Source organism: Trachemys scripta, chromosome 1 (genome assembly GCF_013100865.1).
Source record: "Trachemys scripta elegans isolate TJP31775 chromosome 1, CAS_Tse_1.0, whole genome shotgun sequence".
Classification (NCBI taxonomy): Eukaryota; Metazoa; Chordata; order Testudines; family Emydidae; genus Trachemys; species Trachemys scripta.
Window position 1 is genome coordinate 152,296,374 of NC_048298.1, and position 17,212 is coordinate 152,313,585.

The 17,212-nt window shown below is 40.0% G+C and overlaps 1 protein-coding gene across 2 annotated transcripts in view; it reads left to right on the forward strand.

The window, feature by feature from the left end:
* The first annotated feature begins 528 nt into the window (after positions 1-528).
* TBC1D23 (TBC1 domain family member 23) overlaps positions 529-17,212 on the forward strand; it is a 48,634-nt gene continuing 31,950 nt past the window's right edge. For both annotated transcript variants that reach the window (XM_034790022.1, XM_034790031.1), the window contains exons 1-3: positions 529-657; positions 13,183-13,294; positions 13,563-13,668. In XM_034790022.1, coding sequence (XP_034645913.1) covers positions 623-657; positions 13,183-13,294; positions 13,563-13,668 — 253 coding nt within the window. In that variant the 5' untranslated portion in view covers positions 529-622. The remainder of the gene's footprint in view (positions 658-13,182; positions 13,295-13,562; positions 13,669-17,212) is intronic.

Consider the following 17,212-nt stretch of genomic DNA (forward strand, 5'->3'; position numbering starts at 1 on the left):
ACAGACTTCTCTGGCCTCCCTGTTCGTAAGTGACAACTTTACAAGAAGTTATGGGGAAGCCTGAAGTTTCTCTGTAATACGTAAATAGAAGATTTTTTCTGCTGGTGCTCCTTTGTAAACTGCTGTGGGTTTTAAGTAAAGCAAAGTAACCCATTCAGTTACTGTGCTTCAGAGCATTTCCCAATGCACCCCCTCCCAGCTCTGTACACTTACTATTACTATTATTTATGTTTATGAATGATGGTTGCACCGAGCTGCCCCAGTCCCGGAGCAGACCCTGCGCGCGCTGCCCGCACACAGCACTAAAGCTGAGGCGGAGCGTGGCCCCCAGCAGATGCCTCCCGCCTGGAACAGACCGCATCCCGAGTCGCGCAGCGTTCCAAAGCGTTCCAAAGGGGCGGGTCTGAAAGAAGCTCGCGCACGCCACATCCCCCAGACCCCACAGCAATAGCAGCAGCCCGACGACTCCCAAAGGCCCCACGTCACCGGCCGCCATCTCCGCGCTTTACGGCCAGCTTGGGCTTTACGACAGCGCCGCGGGCCGAGGGGGGGAGGCGGATGTTTTCTCCGGCGGTCGAAAATAAACCGCGATTTACGGCAAAGCGAGGGCACGTCAACAGCTATGGCGGAAGGGGAAGAGGCGCTGCCGAGCAGCTGGTGAGCGAGATCCCGTCACCCCTTCCCGCGCCCGGGAGCGAGCCCGGGGCCCGATCCCCTCCTCCGCTCTCAGCCGGCCCGGGGGGACTTGTCCCTGGGCAGGACAGTGGAGCCCCCCCGGCTGCGCCTCCCTGGGCAGGGACGGGGGGAGCCGGCCCGGGGCAGCCTCGCGGGAGGGGCTCCTGTCTGGGCCGGCCCGGGGCAGCGGCAGCGCCGGGTCTGGTCGGCTCCCGGGAGCTGGTGTCGCCCGGTGAAAAGGCTTTGCCCGCCCAGAGGCGCCGGCGCTTCCTTTGGTTTAGTTCAGTCTCCTCCTGCGCGCCCGGCTAGTGCGGGGAACTGGACTGAGTTCTTCCCAGAGACGTTTTCTTCCTCCTCTGAGCTAGATCCCATCTAACGGGCTTTACCCCTAGAAAGTGCCATGCCCCTGGAGAAGCTCAGAGAGAGAGAGAACCCCCCCCCCTCCATGCCTTCAGAGGCAATCTCCTTCAATGGCCTCAGTGATGGGATTTTCGTCTGTGTGCGCCCCTTAGCTAGTCCACATGCCATTTTTGCTGCCTACCTGGCTTCTTATGGTCACTTGAGACTAAATCTTGCTCCGTGTGGTTTTGAATACCAAGGTTAAACACTTGCACTATTTCCCTTCCTTTTTATTCCTCTCCTTGTATCTCTCTCCTGTATGTGACCTCTCTTCTCTGCTGCCTCCTTGCTCTTTGCCCCATCCACATACACACCTACAAACTTCCTTTGGTTCCCTTGTGTGCAGCCAGCTGTGCAGTTGCCCCACTCTTTGTGATCTTCCAATTCCCAATCACCTGTTTTGGCCCACTTGTCTTACTGTCTGTGTATGTAGAGTCTACATTTAGTACAGTACTAGGTATGCTTTCTATTGATCAGTCTAGTCCTAATGTAAAGGAACTGTATTTGATGTGAATGTTGGTGTAACTAAGGCCTGGTCTATATCTAAAACATGAACAAGCTGACTCCCACTGTAGATGCAGCTAGGTCAGGGGTGGGCAAACTTTTTGGCCTGAGGGCCACATCTGGGTGGGGAAATTGCATGCAAGGCCTTGATTGTAGGGCTGGGGCAGAGGGGTTGGGGTGCGGGAGAGAGTGCTGGGAGTGTGTGAGGGGGTGTGGTGTGCAGGAAGGAACTCAGGGGAAAGGGTTGGGGTGCAGGAGGGGTGTGGGGTGTACGAGGGGGCGGGGGGTTGGGATACAGGGTGGGGTGCGAAGTGTGGCAGAGGGCTCAGGGCAGGGGGTTGGGGGCTCAGGGCAGGGGGTTGAGGTGCTGGAGGGGTGCAGTAGGGGGCTCAGGGCAGGGGGTTGGGGTGCAGGAGTGGTGCGGCAGAGGGTTGGGGTGAAAGAAGGGTGTGGCAGGGGGCTCAGGGCAGAGGGTTGGGGTGCGGGGTTCAGGAGGGGTTCAGGGTGTGGTCTCCGGCCCAGCACCGCTTACCTTGAGCGGCTCCAAGGGTGTCAGCAGCGCACAGCGGAGAACCGCAGCCAATGGGAGCTTCAGGGGAGGTACCCACAGGCGAGGGTAGTGTGCAGAGCCCTCTACCTCCCCTCTTTCCCCCGCAGGGCCACAGGGACGTGGTGCTAGCTACTTCTGGGAGCAACAAGGGGCCAGGGCAGGCAGGGAGCCTGCCTTAGCCCTGCGGCACCACGGGGGTGGCAATCCGGATTTGGCCCTTGGGCCGTAGTTTGCCCACCCCTGCCCACCTCAAGTGAATGGAAGCTCCACTTCCCAGGGGGTGGATTTACTACACTGACAGAAAAAACCCTGCCATTGCTGTAGGAAGTGTCTGTGCTACTGCAGCTGTGCCATTTGTAGTATAGACATGTGCTGACACCAATTGCTGTCTCTGTACTATGACCATACAAGTCCTGCATGTATGGCTCTGGAGGGGTTAAATCATTCCTCTAACTACTGAGTTTTATTCATTTGCAATTGTAAACTGACTGCATTCTTCTGGTTACAGAAAAGTTAAAGTACAGTGTTCATTAATTAAGATTTATGAAGTACATTGTACAGGTAAAGCTCTGTATAAATGCTAAGTGTTGGCAATTCTAAATAAAGATCTACTCATAAGGATATATAATTATGCACTAAAGCAGTCATTCTCAACTGTTTCAGGGGTCTGCCAAGCAGGGCTGACATTAGACTTGCTGGGGCCCAGACAGAAAGCCAAAACGCCACAGCTCGGGGCTGAAGCCCGGGGCCCCAAGCCCTGCCACTGCAGTTGAAGGTCCATCAATAGCTTTTAGCCAAGATGGACGGGGATGCTGTCCCTAGCCTCCGTTTGTCAGAAGCTGGGAATGGGTGACAGGGAATGGATTACTTGGTGATTACCTGTTCTGTTCATTCCCTCTAGGACATCTGGCATTGGCCACTGTCAGAAGACAGGATACTGGGCTAGATGGACCTTTGGTCTGACCCAGTATGGCCATTCTTATGAAGCCAAAGCCTTAGCAACTTAGCTTCGCAGGGCCCCCTGTGGTGTGGGGACCCGAGCAATTGCCCTACTTGCTACCCCCTAATGCCAGTCCTGGCTTTTGTATGCAGAAAAACAGTTGTTGTGGCACAGGTGGGCTGTGGAGTTTTTATAGCATGTTGGGGGTAGAGGCTCAGAAAGAAAAAGGTTGAGAACCCCTGCACTAGAGCACCCACTTGTAAAACTGTTGAGTCTTGGAACATTGAAGCATAATCCTTGAGATGAAATCTGAATCATGTTAAAGAATCTTTGAAAAAATACTCCAGTCCTACCAGTTCCAATATTAATTGCTGAGAGTACAAGGAACCTTCAGGATCTCAAAACATTGCAAAAATGCTTTTTAAAAAACTAAATAGTGAGTTCTGCATGAGCAATGCTGATTCCATACAGTTTCACTGCAAAAATATGAAGATTTTACCATGTGTGGCCTGTATTTATGCCATGCTGAATAGTAACATTCAGATCTACACCTCTACCCCGATATAACACAAATTCTGATATAACGTGGGAAAGCAGCGGGCGGGGGCGGGGCTGCGCACTCTGGTGGATCAAAGAAAGTTTGATAGAACGTTGTTTCACCTATAACGCAGTAAGATTTTTTTGGCTTCCGAGGACAGCGTTATATCGAGGTAGAGGTGTAATTGGAATAAACTAAACAGGGATGGTATTATTTGAATGGGAGAGCTTCCCAGTGAAAACTTTGGCATTGTAGGGAGTTGTGGGAATGATGCACTAGGTAAGATTTTTCTTTCAGAATCAAAAACTACATTATGATGTCAAGTGTCACCGTGTTGCTAACAGTGTATCTTTTGGAGAATTAATGGTCTGGCCCAAATTTCAATCTATGTAATTAGTCTTTCGCCTGTCCCCACTAAATTGCATCCGCTTTTTTATTTAATTTATTGTGTTTTGTATATAATGTTTCAATGTGCTGTTAAGTACCTGCTTTGCTCAAGAGGTAGTTGTAATTTAAGGGGTGAATGAAGTGTTGTCTCTGGATAGTATGCAAAGAAATTTGGGATTTTTTTTTTTTGATGTAAAATTCCATGTTAATGTAAGATTTGAGAGCATAACACTGTATTTGGCATTGCTGGTTGAAACATCCATATCAAGGTGTAGACACCATTTTGTTTTCCTCTTCATCCCAACTATCATCTAGGCCATGGTCCTGGATTCAGATCCCATGGGTAGAACTCCACTGGAGTCAGAGGCTCCCTGTTGATGCAAGGATTCACCTATACAGATCTGATTACAGGATCAGAGCTTGTGATAATATCCTGAATTTGTAGGATCTAGAAACATTTAATGACACATACTACCCTTAATCCTTTCACAAAACGTGCAGGTTTGTGAATATAGATCAATGATGAGGCATGGCCCTTTGGACAAATGATCTGGATCAGTTAAAAGCCAGCAAAAAGTTGTAGATCCTGAAGATCCCAGATTGAATGCTTGATAGGTGATTTTTCTTCATTTTTATTTAAAGAAAAGCATGTCACCAGATAGTATGCTTTAAAAAAATCAACATGTTGTAGAGAGAGACGCTGGGAGGAGGTTGTCATTTTGTCTCACTAGTTCCAGAGAAGTTTAAGGACAAAATACATGATTTCTACAGATACAGAGAAACTTAGTGAAACAGTCATTTGGATCCAAGTACAAGGAAAATTACACTTTTGTCAGAGGAGAACAGAGTAAAAAAACTACCTTAAACCTATTTACTAAAGAAACCTACAGTCTTCTGTGGTGTAATGGTCAGTTTATTTTTCTCTTTAGTGGTTAATTGTAAATACCTGTTGGAATCCACAGTTCTTCCTTTATTTCTTGAAGAACAGATTTATGAAAATTTGAGGCATGTTGGGTAAGAGAACTCTATTTTAGCTCATAAATCGAGGAAAACGATAAAATTATTTTCTGACTTCAAAAGAAATAAATTGTAAATTTTAGGGTGATGATTAGAGTGTATAGTCAACAGATAATAACCAGAAGTTTTTGTTTTGATATGGGGATATACTTTGAAACAATGTGCTACATTGTTATGATCCACTTCATGGTAGTTTTATTTGTTTTGACTTTTTTTTTAGTAGGAAGTATTTATTTAATACATGGTTGCAAAATAAGTCATTGTAGCCAATTTGCCACTTTTGGGTAAACATGATGTGCGAATTCAGCAATATCATTACTTTTGTTTGAGGCTAGAATAGTTATCGACATCTAACCCTAAATGCATTGTGAAATAGACAATGGGTGGAAACACTTAAATGAAACAAATAGTTTGTGTCCCTTTTTTTTAGCATATTTTTGTTATGTCCCTACTTGCGCATACACACATTTTTCTCACTGAAAAATTAAGTGTAATTTAAAAGTTTGAAACATCAGTTGAGAAGGAGATAAAATACATCCTATTTAGTTTCCCTTACATCAGGATTACATTTAAAACTATAGTGATATGATGCAAACATGGTTATGAACCTACAACATTTCATAAATTCAGCGTTGCTGGTTTAACTTTTCCTCCTTAATTTGAAGTAGTGTGATGAGACTGAAATAAAAGAGCCGGAGACGCACAAGGTGGTTATCTGGTTCTGTACATGCCTTCATAGGACTCCACAAAAGAACTTCTTTGGTGAAAGTAAATTTGAACTGTATCTGTTTTCTGTTCTGAGTGAGAGAGTACTATTTTCCTAATAGATCTCTGCTCGCAGCCCTGCTTGCGCTAGCATGGATCTCCACAGACATTCCCCATATCTCCTGTGATAACACCAATGCCATATATGTTCCTGCTTTCTCCTTTTTCTGCCCATGTTCCTGATAATCCCAAGATGTAAGGCATTTAAAGGGGCAGGAGCCAATGCCATGGTGCCAGCAGATGAAACATTGGTAGGGACTCAAAATTCAGGTCCTGTTTAGACTTGTTACATTTCTCAACTTATTTTTTTTTATTATTATTAATTGCTTTAAGGTTAAATTAAAAGTGACCAATAAGGCAGTGGGTGCTAGGTGTGTGCATAAATGGGATGGGAGTGTGACAGGCTGTACTGATGGCAACCTTGTTTTTGTCCCCGGAAGTACAGGGAGCATGTACTTAGATCCATACCTAACAAATACATGCTTACAGTACCGCTTGCTACCGTGAAGATGGGCAGTATATTAAAGCATTTAATGAGTGGCTTTGATGCTAGGCTGTCGTCTAAGGAGGGTAGATACAAGTAATGAGAGCATCTTTTCAAGTACAGTAGCACAAACAGATCTATGAACAGCATATGGCTAAGCAGTGTAGCAATCTGGGTGGAGATAATTGTTTTTAAGGTTTGTACAGACTAATGAATGAGTGTGATGGTTTATCAGAAGGGTATGTATCACTGACTATAAACAAGAATAGATAAAATAATCTAATTTTGGGTTAGCCTGTGGATGCCACATGGATTTAAGTTAAATAGGGGAGAAAAGCAACATCGTAATTTCTTATTGCAAGATATCTTAAGTGTCTTTCTCAGAACAAAAAATGTAAGGGGTACATTTTCAAAGCATCGTCCCAGTGATGGTCTTTGATCTACGATAGCTGTGCAGCTGCATAAAGGGTCTCTGGACTGCCAGATATGTGAAAGTAATAGTTCATCAGTGGTTTTGCCTCTCTGTTCAGCCTCTCCTCTGTCTGTGATCTGATTCCAGAAATGTTTTTCTGCTGTCTCTCTTTCTTGCTTGTTTACCTCACAACAGCTTCCGGTCTGATTTGGCAGCCTTGTCATGTGTATGCCAAGGTTATGGAGCTTCTTCACAGGTGTGGAAGGAGCTGACTGCAAACCTAACAGAAATATTAGGTCTGGTTTTATCATGCAGGTCCTATCAACGTTATTTGAAAGTGCTCCTCTTAACTTTATGCACCCCATTGAAATTGAAGGGTTAAGAATGAAATATTTTAATTTGGCTTTTACATTTTAATTGTGGTCTTATTAGGTGACTGTCTTTCTAATAAGAACTTTCCAGGAACTCAACACACTCAGTAATTTATGTGAACTTCCATAAAGATTAACAGGAGTTGGGATCAGAGGTACTGTAGTTAGAGATGGAAAATGCCTTCTAGATGCTTGAATTTATCCCACTACAAGGGTAAGATATAGTCCCAGATGCATTCAGTTAGAGATCATATTGATTTTATGCTTGATCTTATATAAAAGGCCAAGAAAAAGTGTGCGCGCTCTCTCTCTATATAGATATAGATACAAAATCATTTGTATTGCGAGGAGCATGGGGATTCCTTTTGTTTAGACTTTTAGCTTAGTTTTATTTATGATGACCAAAAAAACCACCTTGTTTATCAGAAGTAGTGTGCTGTTTGGTCAAACTTTCCTGAGTGGTTTATATTCAGCATTACAAACTAATTCAGTAAACCATACAATTACTAGATACTTTCGATGTATTGTTATAATATTTACAAACTTACACATGCAAAATTTATTTGCATAACTAATTTGCTAAGAAAATAATTTTCAACCATAGACGTGATGAAATGTCACTACCGTGAAACCTGCCTTAAGTAACCAATCAGCCACCCATGGCACTTGCTAAAATAGATCCTTAGTAAAAGTGAGTGTTTATGAACATTGAATTCAAATCGCACTAGAAATTTTGAGGAAGTTTCAGACTAGTTTCTGGTGGTCTTTAGAGATTAAAGGTAAAACCTCAGCTTCATTTGTTTATTCTAATTGGAAAAGTTCTGGAAAAGAAACTGTACTGCAAAGTAATGACTTATGTACTGTATCTCGTGAAAAGCAGCATCTGTAATTGTGCTTCCCAAATCCATCCAAGGTAGTACTGGTGAGTAGGAAAATTCTGCTTATGTAATTATTCATTTAGTAATATTTATTGGTGGTCATTATCAAGCACCTTGGTGCCTTACATATATAAACATTATATAAAAAGTACAAGTCTTTAAACATAAAAGGCCCAACAGGAGACCGACGTCTCTTCATCCCAACCTCCTCCCCAAGTTTTAAAAGCCTTGGTCAAGCAAGTCTTGCTGTATATCCTGAAGTTTGCTGAACTTGGGTTCTAATAGACCAGGGGCCAGCAACCTTTCCGAAGTGGTGTGCCGAGTCTTCATTTATTCACTCTAATTTAAGGTTTCACGTGCCAGTAATACATTTTAACATTTTTAGAAGGTCTCTTTCTATAAGTCTATAATATATAACTAAACTATTATTGCATGTAAAGTAAATAAGGTTTTTTAAAATGTTTAAGAAGTTTAATTTAATTTTAAATGAAGACGTAGAGCCCCATGGACTGGTGGCCAGGACCCAGGCAGTGTGAGTGCCACTGAAAAAAAGCTCGCTTGCCGCCATTGGCACACATGCCATAGGTTGCCTACCCCTGTAATAGACTGATGGGGGAGTGTATTTCAGAGGCAAGGGCCCTATATTAAGAGAGACCTGCTGTTAGCTGTAAAGAGGCTAATTCCAGGCATCAGCAATGGTATGCCTTGTCAGATAAATGGTCCAGCCACTAATCAGGACTGTAACCAAAACTTTGAATTGTACCCAGATAAAAGCAGAGAAGCCAGCACAGAATGTAAACCAAAGCTATTAAGGGTTCTTAGCAGCTTGCCTTATTCGAGAGATGAGCTGCTGTATTCTTCCCAAAGGAGGTATAATAAATGTAGTTCGTAATGGACTGACTTTGTGCAGGCCTTCACCAGTCATATGAAGGACAGGAGCCCAGCTCATTTGCAGCTTGCTCTTGTAGTTCTTGCTGTAATTTCACTTTCATAAGTAACATTAAAATCAGTCTGAATTTGATTTTTCTTATTTGTAGGAAAATCAAAACAAAACGGAAAGCTCCCATTAGCAATTGAGACTCTGCTCTCTTACCAAGCCATGGTAAACTCAGTCGATTACATCACCCACCATTCTGAACAGTCTTTGTAGGTGTGATAGAGGAAAAAAATGTCTGATTGTCATAGCCACAGCAGATTAATATAAACTTCTGTGTTGCAGTCCATCTATGTAAGGTGATAACACCTGTGTAGTGACAAACCATGCTATCCGTTCAGTACCCTTCAAGGTCAGGCAGTAGACCAGTGCCATCCCTCTTTTTTGCTCCACAGGGCACAAAGTACTGATAGAATTTCTGGGGAATGATTGACTGTTTTAAGCTGGTATTATACGGTTGAGTATTTTCCCCCCTGTGTGATTGTTTCCATTTACGTTATGGCAAAAGCCAATTTTGATATAAGTACAAATACACAGCTCTTTAATCTGTAAATACCAGCTATTGGTAGCTGCAGAATTAAAACTAGTGGGTCCATTAGAAATTCTCTTCCAGGTGTGTTTGTAATTAGTCTGCTTAATTATTTCCGGAATAGTTATGTTGGGTCTTTAATTACATTCTCTCCAAAACATGTTGAAACGTGGTTTATATATTACAGTCTGAGGCTCTAGCTACACTATGACTTTTAACCAGTTAATTATGTCGCTGGTGGTAACCATGGTTTGTTTCCACACACATGGTTAATACTTGGATAGTAAACTGTAGCCGCTAACCATATTTTACCCATGCTATAGGCCTAATCTGGCACTTGATTGTCTCTCTCTCTAATCGGTTTGACACACTGAGTTCAGAGTTTTACAATACCATGGGACCTCCTAATTGTGCCTGCTTAACAGGATTGGTGGCTTCTCCTTCCGCTCACTCCTCTGTGCACCTGGATATCCCACAGTGCATTGCCCACATGCTGCTGGTTCTGATCTGTGTGTATGTCCTCCAGGTGCTTTATCTTCTTCTATGGAAGAATGGGTTCATTGCCCACATTTTCCAGAATGCACTGGTACAAATATAATTAGACAATTTAGGGGTGTCTGAACAAACAGGGTTGCATATTTTTGCCCAACTGTGTGTCAGTATGTGGACACCACTCAACCATGTTTGTCCTGTGTGTTAAGGAATGCTAATTTATTTTGCCTTGCTGGGTTATATGCCTAAATTGCAGGCATTAAAACCGTAGAGCATATTGTGCTGATAATATTCACTGGGTAGTGCTGTGCTGTGTGCAATGTCTGGTGTTTGTCAAATGGAGTTTGACCCTGTGGTTGCCACCTGTCAAACTGGACTTCTGAACAGAACATTAATTTCAACTAGGTTCAGGTTACATTATTGTGCTAATAACAGATTGCACAAGAGGAAGCATATGAAAAAGAAATCAAGGGGCTATTGTAACCATTTTATAAATACTTGAGAACCGCAAAACACAGCCCTCACTAAATTTTTTAGTTGTGTTTTTATTTTATCTCGTGTTCTATATGGATCAGGCTTTCTGAAGTCTTAAGACACAGAAAGGATTTGTTCACCACTCAAATGAATTCAGGTTTGCAAATATTTTGGTTGTTTTATTTTCTCATTTGGTTTGTATTCATCAATGAGGATCTCTTCTATTTGGGAGATTATTCAAGTGAGCAGCTTGGCTTTCCTCATGTCTCTGTTAGATGGGAGTGAAAAGTTATAACTGAATTGCTCTAATGAATGGTGTTATGGGCTATTTATTAAGGGTATAGGTAGGAAGCATTATACTACAATAGATAAAACATTAAGCTTTGCAGCTACTGCTGGTTCTTTAGACTCCCCAATTTAGAATCATAACCCTCTTGACATAACCGTACTGCTAAGACGGTCATTTATTGCACAGCTATGAAGACAACTTCGCTCTGTCTCATCTAAAATCAGCAACTGCTCTAACATGAACATGCATAATAGCTTTGGGAAGGTATGTGTGGGGCGGGTTCCTCTCCAACAGATTATGTATCTGTAATCTATTTCAAGGGTTCTGGGGAGCTGCTTATTAAACTCTAATAACTTTTAATTACAGACTAACATGCTTTGGTCAGGCAAGATACCTGCCCTTCCCTTAGACTGTAAACTCTTTGTACGTGTACAGTGCCTAGAACAATGAGGTCCTGATCTGGGTTGGGGCTTCTAAGCACTTCTGCTATACAAATAATAGATTTAAAAAAAAAAAAAAAAAAACTAGAAAAGTAAACCTCTTCTTACAAAGTCTTACTACATTTTCATCCAAACTGGGTGTGAATATGTTGGCTTTCACACAATATAATCTACATATAAAATCTGATTTGCTTATAAGCCTATTGGAAAAAGACACAAAAAATTGTGCAGATACTTAACTTTAACATCTAACATCCTGTGTAGTTTTCAATGGGACACATGGATGCTTAAAGTTAAACGTGTGCATAAATGTTTACAGGTTTGGGTCTTTGCCTTTTTTGAAATATAGAGATTAATCTTTAGAAAATCAGATTTTTGTGTGTGTGTGTGTGTGTCTTTTAAGAGACTAGAGTTGATATGTCTTGATCAAGGAATTCCACTGGGAGTGGGTAGTTAAACATTAAAATTAGCATACTAAACTCAACATCTGACTTGCTATATCTATTACAGGAATATGAACTGTAGCTACTGAAGACCATGGGCAGATACATACCATAAGAAAAGTGCCCAAATGTGAGGCATTTTATTGGGTCTGCTATAGAATGTTTCATTGTAGCAGCCGTGTTAGTCTGTATCCGCAAAAAGAACAGGAGTACTTGTGGCACCTTACAGACTAACAAATTTATTAGAGCATAAGCTTTCGTGGACTACAGCCATGGAAGTGGGTTGTAGTCCACGAAAGCTTATGCTCTAATAAATTTGTTAGTCTCTAAGGTGCCACAAGTACTCCTGTTCTTCTTTTTATAGAATGTTTGAATTTAATGTCAGCCAGTACCACAATTCTTCCTTATGAAACATACTTTTTTAAAAGACAGTGAAGTTCACTAAGTAGAAAGTGGTGTGGCATCAGTAGTTACTAACAGAGAGCTTGAACTGATAACCCTTTAGTACCCAGATGTGCAAGTATATAAATTGATTGACAAGATACACATCTCTGTATTTTGGGATAGAATCATTCTGTCCTTGACATATATTAAGTGTGTCATGCTCCACTCACTCTGTAGACAAACTATTTAACTGTCATTTCTGCTACCCCATTGCACCTGCCGTTTTGCCATCACTGTAACTTCACATGAAATTGTAGGAGGTAGCTCAGCAGGTGCATTCAGTCTGCAAGTGTGTGGAATGTTCAACTGCAGCCATCAAGAAGATATTTATCTGTTAAAAATACGTGCAGAGTTTTCACTTTCTGAATAATCACCTGTTTTGTCTACATTTAAACATTTTTGGTGAGACATTAAAAAAATTCTTACAACTAGAACATCTTGAGTATTCCGTTATATGCTAACTTGTTAGATTGTGGTATTAGTGTTAAAAGCTTTTTGATATCTTTTCAATCCATTGATTTGTTGGGGTTTTTTTTGTTTTGTTTTCTTTTACGTTAGCCACACTAATTATGCCAGATAAAACTGAAGACTAGGTTAATTAAGGTTTCAGAGTAGCATTGGCTAACATCCCATGACATGAATGCGTCTGAAAAAGGAAATACGGAGTTAAGTGGTAACTATTGATAAACCTCTGATATTTTCTAGTATCTAGGTCATCTAATGATTTATTTAATGAGACATTGCCACCTAATTTAGGTCCCAAATTTGCATTTGAATGTGTAATGTGTGGGTGAAAAAAATGCTTCCTTAGACTCTCTAACATATCAATGAAAATAGTGCAGCTCCTTAGGTTTAAACATTCTTCTGCAACGTTAGACCAATTTTGTAGTAATGTGCCACTTCATGAGAACCAGAAAATGAAATAATTCATTTTCATTATTTAAACTGAGTGGAATTAGAAGTCAAGCAGACCACACACATTGTAAAAAAATAAATTAGGTTTTACAGTATTTGGTTTCAATAATCTAAGTTTTTATAAATAAACCGGTCAGGAAACTTATTTTTAAATATTTGTTTTTTTTGGGTTGATGGCATCCTCCATCTTGGGAGGGATCTTTAGCAGATATCACATGTGTATACATACAGGACGATACTGAATAATCAAAACATTTTTCAGTTTAAAGTACTTTTAAATGTATTAAAAAAAATTTCTGTAGGGAAAAAGACCTTGAAGAAGCTCTAGAAGAAGGAGGTTGTGACCTTGAAACAGTAAGAAACATAATTCAAGGGAGACCACTGCCTGCTGATTTGAGGGCCAAAGTCTGGAAGGTAACTATGATTTTAAATAAAGAGGATAATACTTGCAGATATATTTTTATTTGAAGCTGATGACTTCAGTATCGTGAAGAATTATAAAATGATTCCCCCCCCCATTTGTGTGTGCATATGTGCCATGCAGAATTCTGAAATTTGTGTTAATTCAGTTTTGAAATGTTTACTCTTCTTTGAGCTTAAATCTGTAGAGTTCATTGAGTGCAGTAACTAGATCTCTGCAGAGGTACAGCCAGTAATGCTTTGAAGAACTGTTTGTTTTCAGATTGCACTGAATGTTGTAGGAAAAGGGGACAGTCTGGCATCCTGGGATGGTTGTTTAGATCTACCAGAACAGAGCATAATTCACAAGGATTGCCAAGAGCTAATTGGTAAGTTTGATAACTATATTTCTGTAATGCCTGCTCTCTTAGTGTCATGTTGTTTAACATAATTACCTTCACTAGTATTTAAACTGTGAAGGGGATTTTGGGTGGGGAAGGTAAAAGCTTAGCACAGAAGAATAACTGAATATCTTCAATGTGCAAGCAGAACTTTATCTTTGAAAGGAAGACATGAAGGAAGTGCAAAGTATTATCTGTTATGTGATGAACCGCATAATCCAAACACAATCCAATGGAAAAAGGGCTGTAATTGAGACTGTTGAAAAATGTAAATTACCACTTTCAAAAAAGTTGGTCTGTTGCATTTGACGTTTTTAATATAATGCCCTTCAGGTTTTGAACTTTGGAATGAGTTGCCAGTTTATGCCAAAGAGCGACACAGTGCCTCCTAACACCGTGATAAAACATTGATTCAGTGCTGGCTCTCAGGTTCATTTAATCATCAATACCACTTCCTACAGCTTTTGAGGGAGGAACAGTCTCCCATTAGCTATAGCAGTGTATAATACTTCTGTAACACAGTTGCACATATTTTAGCTATATTTTTAAAAGCAATCTAAAAAAAGGAACTCGTTTTTATAATGTGGAGCAGGGTTACTTCCAGTGACTTCATATAGGAAAGAGAAATAAATGTAAATGGATATTGTCAATTTAAATTACTCTTTTTTGTCTAGAACTTTTTGTCAACTGTAGTAAGACGGGACCCGTAAGCTTACTAGAACTGAAAGATGAGAGGGGGAATTCCTTTCCTTTTTCAGTCTCCCCCCCACCCCTCCATGCCAGTCATTTTCCCCTTTTTGTTTAGGTATTTCACACAGCAACATAAGAACTGATAAATAACATAGGAAAATGCCACTTTAAAAATACAATATTTGTCAGGAAGATTAAGTGCCAAGTGTTTTATCTGAAAATACTCCTAACTCATTTTTATGCAAAAGTGACTAACTTTTAAATTGATGACATCCCTTTAGTAATTTAGGCAATCCCTACCTTTGCATTTTAATTCTTCCAGTTCCTGTTTTTGTTTTGTTTACTTTCAAGCTATGCTGCAAAGCTAGTCTTAGGTTCTCTAAGAGGGAGATCTGAGTGGATTAGATGAAGGAAATGTCAGAGTATTGTGTGGTTTGGGAGTGATCTATAGTTTTTGATGCTGGTCCAGTTATGTAACTTATGGTTTTATGCCTGCAAGCAGAGCTATGGGTGAGCAGGTTTTTAATAAACTATGTACTGTATATGCTAAACTCCAGCCAATAACTAGTTATCATTACATGTCCCCATGTGTATTTGCTACTAGATATGTCATAGCCAGGAGCTCTACATTTCTTTGCAGAATTCAGAATTGGATGCAGAACTGCTTTGAAAACTGGTGGCCATTATTTCATTGTTTCTCTTCCTCTCATTTCACCACTACAGAACCTTAAAAAAACTAAACAAACTGCTGCAAATGCACCTGCCATAGTTCTAGAAATTGTCATTGAAGGGCTTCCAGAAGCCCTTAGCATAATGCACCAATAATCCAATAATAGTTTTTAAACTGTTTTTGCATTTGTATAGTAGCTATTGAGGAGAAGAAAAAGCTGTTCCCTATGTGAATTCCTCTTCCCTGTTTCACTTCTGAAAAAAAAAATCACTTACGTAAATAGAAAAAAAAATCTAAAACCCCACTATTAATATTATTAAGTTACTTAGCTTTTCAGGAGTACAGTAAAATGGCACAATCAGTTTTAATGTTGTATTGGACTATGGCACATTACATCTGTGAAGTCACTATTCCTTGTGGTTTTTTCCTCCCTTTTTCTCAGTCAGGCCAAAAGAAAACTTCCAACTAGCTTTGTGACTGTACCAAAGTAATTAATCTAATCAATATAACATGGTGTTAGGGTTATATCTAAGATTTGCATTTAAAGCAGGATTAAAATCCTCTATTTCACACTTTAGTGAAGGTATTTCGTCTGCACATTTATACAACTCTTTGGATGACACTTGCATTTTCTTTTATATATTATAAAAAATATTAACTTTTGCAAAGGAACCCTTTTTAAATGCTTCCTTTGTAGATAATTTTTACCATCAGTTATGGGTCGTGGGGTCCCTGTGGCAAAATAACTAGTCACCACAAACTTCATCTGGACACATTTATAACATCTTAAGTATAGGCTGCCTTTCAAATTTTTTAATTAAACACAGTCAGTCATTCCCCGTTTTTTTGTCATTACCCAATTCAGCTGCATAAAGAGAGATGACTGAACCAGGATGGGGGGAAGAGGAAGGGTATGTGTGAAAAATCTTTTTAAAGTAAAAATCAGATTTTTATTTAAATTGGATTTTTAGTCACATTTTTTCTTTAATAAAATAAGCCTGTTGAAAAGTTTACTTTTCTTTGTGGCAACCTATGTTAAGATCTAGACTTACTATAAGCAAGTAAAATAATTAAAAAGAAAAATATACTGAATCAATGAACTCTTTTTATAAATTGTAAATGTTGAATTAAAGGCTGCTTTTTTACACAGAATAAGTGTAAAAACATTTAATTTAGAGGTCAAGCTTTATAAATAGGTCTTGATGTCAAGTTCTTCATTAAGTATCATTTTCACTCTTCACAGTGGAGTGAATGCTGGTTTTTTTCCAAATGTCAATACTTTCAGTCTCTACAGGAGAGCTTTGCAAAAATACTTTTTCAATTTATGTATGCAACTCACTTCAGGTAATGTTCAATAAAAATATTTTAAAATGCTAGTTTTGCACATTTTTAATTGAATTTGAATTTCCATTCAAAAGCAACTTGACACAAATCGTGAATAAAAATTAATTACCTTGTAAATAAGAAATACATTTTCTAACAATGAAAACGTAGAAATCTGAATAAATATGCTAAGCTACGTATTTGCTGAAATAAATGGGAATAGTTATAGTATATCCCTCCTGGTTAGCAAAAATTACCATATCTAGTTTAAAAGCTTTATTTAGTTGTAAATAATCAAATCAATATGTTTTAATGGTTATATCAACTAGCAAGAATTAACCTCTCTTTAGGAAAATACCTAAAAAGTATAATTGGGAAAACATGATTAAAACTGATAATTTAAATCAGTAAGTGAAAATCAAGGATTTTGAGTCATGATTAAAAGTAGTGTTTTTAAATCAATCCACCCTGGATAGAACTGTCAAAGTCTGCCAGTTACATCCCTTTTCCAGTGCTGCCAGCTTGCCTACCTGATTTAACAGCTGTGCTTTTTGTGTACACCACCATCACCTAGGCCTTTGGGAAGGTAGTAACACAGGCTAGTCAAGTGGCTTCCAGCCTATATGCTTTCTTGTTCCTCAACCATGGTCTGTATCCATCCCAAACTCTGCTACTTAACCTGGCATTTGCATTTATGGGCTGGCTATTCTGAATGCAAACTGGTTTAACAGACAGCTAGCTCACTCATTAACCCAGTGGTTTTCAAATGTTTGTACTGGTGACCCCTTTCACATAGCAAGCCTCTGAGTGCGACCCCCCCCCCATAAATTAAAAGCACTTTTTTATATA